An 8,616-nucleotide genomic window follows, 5' to 3' on the forward strand; every position below is an offset into this window, starting at 1 on the left:
CCCTGCGTCCAGGTTCCCTAGGCCGTGAAAAGAGCCCAAGCCCATGGATACAGGTGACAGCAGGGCTACACTTCCCCATGCATCACCTTCCACCTCCCAGTCCTGCTCAGGCTGACAGGGTGCACTAGCTGTGGGGGCTTGGTCTTTGGCATGTGCTGGGAAGGAGTCCCTGTGAGGTCTCTGCCAGAGGTCCAGGCTGCTGGAACAACCCAGTGGTCTAAACCAAAACCAGAACAGCCTCTGGGACCAAACAACTCCAACTCAAGCCCTAGCAGGCCTTTTAGGCTCTCACACACCACTCAGCCACAAAACAAAGTGGAGATGTTTGCTGAAACCTCCTCAGACTGGGCAGGCACCAGCAAAAAAGCCGCCGTCCAGCCCAAGTCCTCCATGGGACTGGAGAGGTGAAGGGTCACCACTCAGTAGCATGCCCCAAGAAGAAAAATCCCCAGGCAACCACCAGAATCAGAAAGGCCAGAGCTTTCATGGGACCTGTGCCAGCCTGCACAGGAGTTGCTTCACACCATGGGGATGCTTGGATTGCTGCTGACTCAGTGCTGGCCCCTGGCCACAGAGCAGCAGATGCAATTTCCCACTCGTCAGTGATGCAACTGAGTCTGAGAGCTGGAGGATGCACCTCCATCCTACCACCCCCGTACCCCAAAGCCAGCGGCAGTTATTGGCAGAATTTATTGGCAAAGTGCAGAGTTCCAGAGGGTAAAGAGGTCTGGGCCAGGAGGCAGCGGAGACTGGAAAAGTCCGTGCACTGGGGTCAGGCAGGGAACAGGATGGTGGCACAAGCTAGGGGTCACCACAGCTATCAGTGCCTCACACAGCTGTAGGTGGTGTTTCCCCAGAAGAAGGCAGGAGGTGACAACTGGATCCACTGCAGGGTGGCTGCACTCTGCTTGCAGAACCATCTGAGGGCTTCTGTGCATGCACCACCTAAAAGTCCCAAACCTGACACCCTACCACAGGCCTGGGAAGACCTGGTGTAGCACTGGATTGGGAAGATCCTGCAAGGGAGAGAGTGGACTCAGATGGGATGGGCAGGAAGAACTGAGGCTGTCCCATCAGCAGCTCCTGCAGCCAGGGACCAGACACTGTACAGGGATGCTGTGGAGGCAAAGTTCACCCTCCCCAGGGAACATGATCTCCTGCCAGCCTCCTCCCAGTTAGGCCACATGCCCTGATGCCCCCAGCCCCATCACTAAGTACCTCAGATCCATCCTAGCAGGGCTCAGTACAAACCAAACTGGGACCCTGCTTTTATAGGATTCCCTGCAGCCCCTCACCCAGGCAGAGTGTGGGGCACGAGGGTCAGGCCCCTGCTAAAAATGCCCCTTTCCTAAAATGCCCCAATGCAGTCCTGGGAAGAAAAGAGGTAGCCAAAATATCATCACATCCCTGCATGCTTGTCCCCATCACTACCCTGAGCCTTGATGCTGGACCCTCAGCCCACCTATTTGGGAACAAGCTGATAGCCTCACCCTTCCAGTGTGGTGCCATCCAGCCACTTCCAGTCAGACCTGAAGCCATCCTGCTTCAGCCCCACATGAAAGACATCCATGTTAGCTGTGCGCAACAGGAAAGCCTAGCACAGGAGAGGACCCACATGAGCCTCCTGGGGGAACATCCAGCCTAGCCACAAAATTAGTGATGGGGGCTGTGCTGTATGGGCACAGCATTGCCAGCTCCCTGTCCAGAGGCTGTGCTAGGCTTTGGGCACATGGAAGCTAAGACAATGCTGTGCGTGGGTGACTGCTGAGGGACCATGAGGTAGTCACCAGGACAGCCCAGTGCTCACAGAGAGCTGGACAGGCCAGGCTGGGTGCACTCACCAGGGTGGTATTGGCTTGGATGGTGACCAGCTGGGCCCCTCTGGAACAGCAGTCCTCTCTGCTCTGCTCCCAGCTCTTTTTGGTAGAGGAGAAGTAGTAGCACTGTCCTGCATCCCAGAGCCGGCCAACTGGGAAAAACTGGCATTGCCCTGCACACCAGAAACACAGCAGGTGGGATGGGGCAGCTGGCAGGGGCTGCCACCAACCCCCAGCCCAAGGGACCAGGAGAGTGACAGCGGGCAGTCAGGGCACCAACCAACCCATTGTGTTCATATGTCTGCCCCACAGAAACTGCTCTGCACTACCCCTCACTTGTGAGCCCAGCTCCAACCCCCCTGTCCCAGACCCCTTGGAAGAGGGGCTGGTTATAGGAACGGGCTGGCATTGAGCATGATGGGGAGTGCAGGCCTGGGGACGTGATACAAACAATTTCCAACGTGCTGGGAAATCATTTAAGGTTTCAGCTGCACTAGAAGCTGATGTCATCTGGCACAGGGATGCTGGTGGCATACATGAGCCTGGATGCTGGTGTTGTGCCCAGGGTAACACTGAGCCGTCTGGGGTCATCTCTTCTAAAGGAGTCCCAGCCTCTTCAGCAGTGCTGGGGAAGTCCTCCAAGCCACAAACCAGGGGACAGGCAGTAAAGGTGAAGGAATATGTAGGGACAGAGCTCAGGGAAACATCCTCAAGTATGGGCAGATCCTGCTGCTTGAAAGTCGCAGTAAGGCCCTCTCCAAACCTTATGCAGGAGCCCACCAGGCTCTCTTACCTTCCAGTGTCTGTTTCGCACAGCTGGAGCTCTCCTGTATATTCCAGAGACCGTGTGTACAGCTTGTTTGTTGTTGCACTAAATCTACAGCAGAAGAGCACAGGTGTGTCCCAGCAACTCTGGGCTCCTGCTCCCAGAAGCACCCAGTGTTGTCTCCCACAGGACAGCCTCATGGTGGTGGGTGAGGTGTCCCCTGATTTAGGTACACCAAGTGTACCAAGGTCCTTGCAGATTTTGCTGTTCTTGGGAGCCCTCCATGCAACAGGCTTTTTGGAAGAAGTGCTGCTGTCTTTTATTTCAGTATCAGCACTCTCCCTCCTGCCTTTTTTTCACTGCCCTGTGACGGAGTGTCTTTCCCCAAGCCCACGCTGTCACCCCAGCTTTCCAGCTTTCTTTCCCAGCCACGTAGGTGGTGTCTTGCCTCACCCATTTTCCTGCTTGCCCCAGAACCCTCAATGCCCTCAGTCCCAAGCAGAAGGGTCCAGCTCCATGGGGAAGCTGCAGCTCAGACTGTTAGTATACAAGTGCTATGGTGCCAGCCCTGATCCCCAGGACCCCCTCTGCAGAGATCTGGGCACTGGATGCCTGGTACTTACAGTGGAAACTAAGGCTGACAAGGATGATTTGTGCCACCAGGAGCATGAGGGAGAGGAGACCCAGGGTGAGGGCTGCCCAGCACCAGGGCAGGCGCACTCGCTGCTGAGGAGCTGAGAAAAGGAGTTAACATAGACTGGGGGTCAGGGGACTTGGAGGGAGCAGTGGGGAACCTTGAGACAGGAAATGTCTGTAAATCCAAGGTGGGACGTTCGGACGCAGTGGGGGAGCCTGGGAAAAGTGGGGGAGAGCCCATTTGCAGCAGCTTGATTGTCCTAGAAATCATCTCCCTGCATGCAATGCTCGGTGGGGAGAGCAGAGAGGTGATATGTCTGCATGGGGGTGCAGTGGGCATTCCCTGCCCTTAAGCCCCTCCTGCCTGAGAGCAGGCAGTCTGCAACAGGGCTGGAGAGGAGCTGTTTAAGAGAGGACCCCCAAAGGGAGAGAGTGGGGGGAGCAGGTCTGGGAGGACATATCTGGGGAACGCAAGGGGCTGCAGGAGGGCAGGGAACCCACTGAGAGAGTTGGGGGCTATTACCTGGTGTGGGGGGAAAGTGCAGGTCAGCGTATATGACACCCTCTTCCATCCCTTCCTTGGTCTCCTGCTTGCAGCCCACAGGGGCAGCAGCAACCCTTTCCCAGCCCAACTTTCCCAGACGGGTGTGATGCAAAATGGAAAGTGTCACTTCCTGGTGGGGTCCCCAGAGGCACCAACTGGGACAAAAGTCCGGGGGGGTTGTGGGACTGCCAGACACTTGGGGCAAGGGGCAGCCCTGTCGGGGCCAGCATCCCGGCACCCCAGCAGGAGGGAACCGCACATTCCTGGCTTTGGGGCAGCAAGCAGTGGGAATGGCCCCTGACTCAAACATGCAGCTAGGGCTGGGCTGGGCATTGTAAAGGACCTTAAAGGCCCCTCTCCAGCTCTCTCGTAGTCCTTCTGGTACTTAAAGTCTCCCCAGAACCTTCTCTTCTCCAGGTTGAACAAGTGTGACTCTCTTGGTCTGATCTGCCTTAGGAACTGCAAGGGAAGACTGGGTATCCTTGGGGAAGAGCAAACATTCCCATGCCCCTCTCTTCAAGGAGCAAGGCCATGGGGTATTCGCTTACAAGCCCCCCTTTTTTTTTTTTTTTTTGCATGGGACTGCAGCAGCATCTCAGCCCTGGACAATGGGGGGCTGGAGTGCTCCTGCCCGAGCCTCCAGGGCTGCCGTGATGGTCCTATCTGCCATGCTTTCGTATGGGGGAGCGGCAGACTTCCCCGAACCCCCGGGAGCCTGCGGGCAGACCAAGACCCCGCTCCGAGCTGGCGGCTTTCCCTGCGGGAGGATATCTCATCCAGGACTACGTTTCCCAGCGGCTCCGTGCAGCTCCCGACAGCTCCCGGTGCGGCGCCCGGTGCGGCGCGGGGACATCCGGTGCAGGCCCCGGTGCGGCTCCCGATGTGACCGGCGGCGCGGCGCTGCCCGGCGCGGATCCCGGGGTGGCTCCCGGCGATTCCCTGTGCAGTTCCCGACGCGGTTCCCGGTGCGCCTCCCGCCGCCGCCCGCTGTGGGACATCCTGCCGGTGCGCCCTCCGGAGCGCACGGCCGAGCCCCGCCGCCAGCCCGGGCCCGGGTGATCCCGGGCACCCCCGCCTCGGGCCGGCAGCATGCCCCGGGGGCGAGCCTGGACACAGGAGGAGATCAGCAAGCTCCTGTCGCTGGTGGAGGACTCGGAGGACGCCGCGCTGCTCATGGCCTCCACGTCGCGACCCAACGAGGCGCTCTGGCGGGAGATCTCCCAAGGTCTAGCGGCGGACGGCTACCGGCGCAGCGTGACCCAGTGCCGCTCCAAGTGGAAGGCGCTCAAGCAGGCTTTCTACTCGGAGCGGGAGACGCGCCAGAAGGCAGGACACTCCTCGTCCCGACTGCCGCCGTACTACCGAGCCATGGAGAACATCTGGAAGGCGGCCGGGCAGCCCGTCTTTGGCGAACGGAAGATGTCAGGTGGGTGCTGGGGGACGGGCGTGTGGGTTTAGCAGGTTGGCTGGACGTGGGGTGCTGATGGAGCACTGGTGTTGATGCGTGCTGCGTGGGCACCCTGGGTCTGCTGATGGTCTTTTTCTTCCCCTAGTCGTGGTGAAGCTACCCTCCAGAAAGTGCAGGTCACCCCTTGCCGGACAGTCTCCATCCTCATCAGAGCCACCAGGTACCTGTGGGCTCAGGCAGCCAGAGTGGGGCTTATCCTGGCAGACATCCCTCTTCCCCCAGTTCCTGAAGCTCTTTTCTGCACCCATGCACATCCTTCTGCAGAGCACGATGTTGATGGCGACACTCCCAGCACTGCCACCCATGCTGCAGCACTGCTGCCACCGATGCTGCAGTGTGCAAAGGAGGAGTCAGAGAACCGTAAGTACTGAGCTGCCCTGCTGCACTGAGCTGCATGGCCACAGCTCCAGCCCAAGCCCATGCTTGCATGATGGGAATGGAAGGCTAAGAGGATGAGGGGATCCATCATGTGTCCCCCAGTGGGGATGTCAGTGATGGATGTGATGCCTTGGGAAGGCTGACCTGGAAGAGAGACTGGACAGAGCTAAGAGAATGAAGTAGGTATTTATTGAAAGGCCTTTAAGGATACATCTTGGGCAGTACAAGAGCCTGGCCAGGGCTACACCCAGGGACCACCCAAATGGTCACAAAATGGACAACTGGTCACAAGGTTCTACACTTTTATAAGGTTTGGTCCATTTGTGTATTGGGGTTAATTGTCCAATTACAGCTTTGGGTTCTGAAGTCTCATACTTGTTTTCTCTCTTCAGTCCACCGTTGTTTATGCTTTTGGGCCTGAAACTTGTACTCATTTTCCTTGGTCTTCAGCAGGAAAAGGATTTGTTTTGTCTATCTACTCTGTGAAGAGAGCTTACTAACACTTAATATGAGGCTCAGAACTACACACTTAGGCAGCACAGAATCTGAAAAACATAAAAGCTAAAATTCAAGGCATCAGGTGTGTTTGGACTTCTGTCCCTGCAGGCTTTGGCTCCAAACCAGCCCCAGAGCATGTGGGGATGAAGATGGCTGGGATAGGGCAGGAGGGGTCCCAGCCTGAGAGCATGGCAAGGCTGCTGGCTGCCCTGTGGCAGATCATGAGGCGAAAGGTCTGGAAGGGGCAGTGGCCCTGATGTAGTGCAGGGTTCCCATGGCTGGTGACATTGCAGGGCTTGTGACTCCCTTTCCTTCAGCAGTTCCTGGCTCCTTAGGTGCTCAGTAACACCATAAAGCTTCAGGTGAGTTTGGGCTGTATGTGAGGACCAGAGCTACCTGCAGCTGCCTTGCTCTTCAGCCCACCCACATGCATATCCTGCACACCCCTCACTGTTCACACTCCTGGGGATTTGGCACTGAGGTGATGTAGGATACATATCTGAGCCCGGTTTGTGTGGGCACCCCGGCCATCTTCCCACACTGGGTAACTATCTTCTCTCTCCCCAAATTCCCCCTGCAGTTTCAAGTGGATGTGGGATTCTTCTTCTCTTCCAGTCCTAGTCTGTTTTGTAGCATTGCTACGCGCTGCTCTGCCGCTGCTGCCTTCCAGCCCAGAGGTGGCTGCATTGCAGTGGTGGGCGAGTGACTCCTGCTTTTGTACCTGGCTCTGAAATGCTTTGGGACCTCTGGAGCTGTGGCTAGGGCATGTCAGGCCGAGGGGCTGGCCAGAGCAAGCCCAGCAGACCCCAGGCTGCTGACGATCCACCAACAGGTCCCTTCAGAAGATGTATCTCTCTCTGCTTTCTCCCAGCAGCTGGTGGGGACCACATTACTGGAGTGCCACCCACACCCCCTGCCATGCCATGTAAGGCTTTTCTTGCCCTGCTCAGCCCAGTAAACCCCCTCAGCCTCACAAGCAGGGTCTGATATGGTTCTCATTGCAGACGCCAGTTCCTGCTTCCCTCTCGTCTTCCCCCTGGGTGAGTAAAAAGCCCCGGCTACCGTGCTTGTGTGCCCTGGGACAAGAGGTGGCTGCAGCTGACAGGCTGTGTCTGCTCTCCTTCCAGGCTGTCACACTGACGTGAAGCAGGAAGGAGCTGAGGGAAGGGCCAGTAAGTGTCTGCAGCTTTGAGCAAGTTGTTGTGCTCCAGGGCACAGGTCATCCTGTCCTGCCAGTGAGAAGGGCATGGGCTGTCATAGGCAATGCCCTCCCAGTGTTGTGTGTTATAGTCAAGCTAAATCTGGGGCTTGGGTGTCTGCATCACTCTTGTTTCCTCCATGCCAGGCTTTTGTGACAGGTTTTCCTGGTAACACGTCGCAGAGCCCTGGGATGAAAAGAAGAAATGAAATGCTGCCACTGGATGCTGCAGCCACAGGCTCCCACGGGACAGCAGCCATGAGCGAGCAGCCAGCAGCAGCTGAAGATGCATCAGACATGTGTCTGTATGGTGGGTGCTCCCTGCAGCTTCCTGATAGCCTCACAGGAAGCTCTTGGAGCCATGGTGAGATGCTACTGACCCCTCTCTCACTGCAGGGCCTGACGTGGCAGGCTTGCTCCAGAATGTCCAGCAACTGCTGGTGGAGATCCTGCAGACATCACGGCAGCAGCAGGCACTACTGGAGAACCTGGCCAACAACACAGCCTCCTACCTCCACCACCTCTCCCACAGCCTTGAGCAGGTGGGTGAGACCCTGCACCAGCTCCTGCTCCGTCCACAGACCCATCCTGGCCCCACTGGCCCCTAAGTCCCCCATGTGCCTCTTTCTGAGGGTATACCCTACTCCCCTGGCACTCCCCACACTTCCCCAGATCACAAAGATGAGCCTCAGCTCCCCCCTTATGCCAGGTGCATCCCCCCATGAGTGCACCATCACTGGCCCCAGGAGCAACACCTTTGATACACAGCCATGGCAGAAATCTTTGTATCACTGTCTCGGTTTAGATAAACACGTATCATGTCAAGGAAGATGGGAGTCTCCCTTGGAATGTAAGCCCCTCCCCCCCCTTTCCAATTATTATAAATTTCCAATTAAAAGGCTATCAGGCCAAGATTTTGGGAATAGGTATAGCAGTTCTTTACTAGGGATATAAAAAATACAAATGTAGTAATACAGAAGAATAAGCAAGCAAGCAAACAAACAAACAAGAAATCCTAGAAAACCCTGACAGTCAGAAATACAACCTGACACCCTGTTGGTCAGGGTGTTGGAAGCAGTCCAGAGTAAGCCCTCCTGGAGTGGCAGATGTCGTTCTGTTGGAGTAGAGATGGTCCTGTAGAAAAAGGGTCCAGTAATGGTGAGAGGGGTCTGATCTTCCTCCAGGAATCCAGTGGAAAACTGGATGACTGGTGACACTTGTGGCTTCTTTTATCTGGATGGAAATGGTTTGACTCCTCCTCCCTGGGTAGAGCATCTCACAATGGGATTATGTAATGTGTCATGTCTTTGT

General features: G+C 56.6%; 2 protein-coding genes across 8 annotated transcripts; one reads left to right on the top strand and one right to left on the bottom strand.

Moving 5' to 3' along the window:
• Positions 1–725: 725 nt before the first annotated feature.
• Positions 726–3,791, bottom strand: LOC136288812 (killer cell lectin-like receptor subfamily G member 1). Its single transcript, XM_066182312.1, has 6 exons — positions 3,743–3,791; positions 3,207–3,317; positions 2,611–2,694; positions 1,842–1,990; positions 1,491–1,594; positions 726–1,016 (listed from the first exon to the last, which is right to left on the bottom strand). The coding sequence occupies exons 1-6, from the start codon at positions 3,789–3,791 to the stop codon at positions 821–823; spliced, it is 693 nt and encodes a 230-aa protein (XP_066038409.1). The 3' UTR covers positions 726–820.
• An 876-nt stretch (positions 3,792–4,667) lies between these two features.
• Positions 4,668–8,328, top strand: LOC136288154 (uncharacterized). 7 transcript variants are annotated; one of them, XM_066180983.1, is made up of 8 exons: positions 4,674–5,189; positions 5,317–5,391; positions 5,496–5,591; positions 6,979–7,032; positions 7,112–7,147; positions 7,235–7,279; positions 7,466–7,615; positions 7,702–8,328. In XM_066180983.1, the coding sequence occupies exons 1-8, from the start codon at positions 4,853–4,855 to the stop codon at positions 7,911–7,913; spliced, it is 1,005 nt and encodes a 334-aa protein (XP_066037080.1). In that variant the 5' UTR covers positions 4,674–4,852; the 3' UTR covers positions 7,914–8,328. The 7 variants fall into 7 exon arrangements, with proteins under 7 accessions (XP_066037086.1, XP_066037080.1, XP_066037081.1 ...); XM_066180984.1 differs by having other exon boundaries at positions 6,982–7,032; XM_066180989.1 differs by lacking the exon at positions 7,702–8,328 and having other exon boundaries at positions 4,668–5,189; positions 7,453–7,562.
• Positions 8,329–8,616: the final 288 nt, after the last annotated feature.

This window comes from Chamaea fasciata, unplaced genomic scaffold (genome assembly GCF_029207755.1).
Source record: "Chamaea fasciata isolate MVZ Bird 193981 ecotype frontalis unplaced genomic scaffold, bChaFas1.0.hap1 SCAF_4, whole genome shotgun sequence".
NCBI classification, from domain to species: domain Eukaryota; kingdom Metazoa; phylum Chordata; class Aves; order Passeriformes; family Sylviidae; genus Chamaea; species Chamaea fasciata.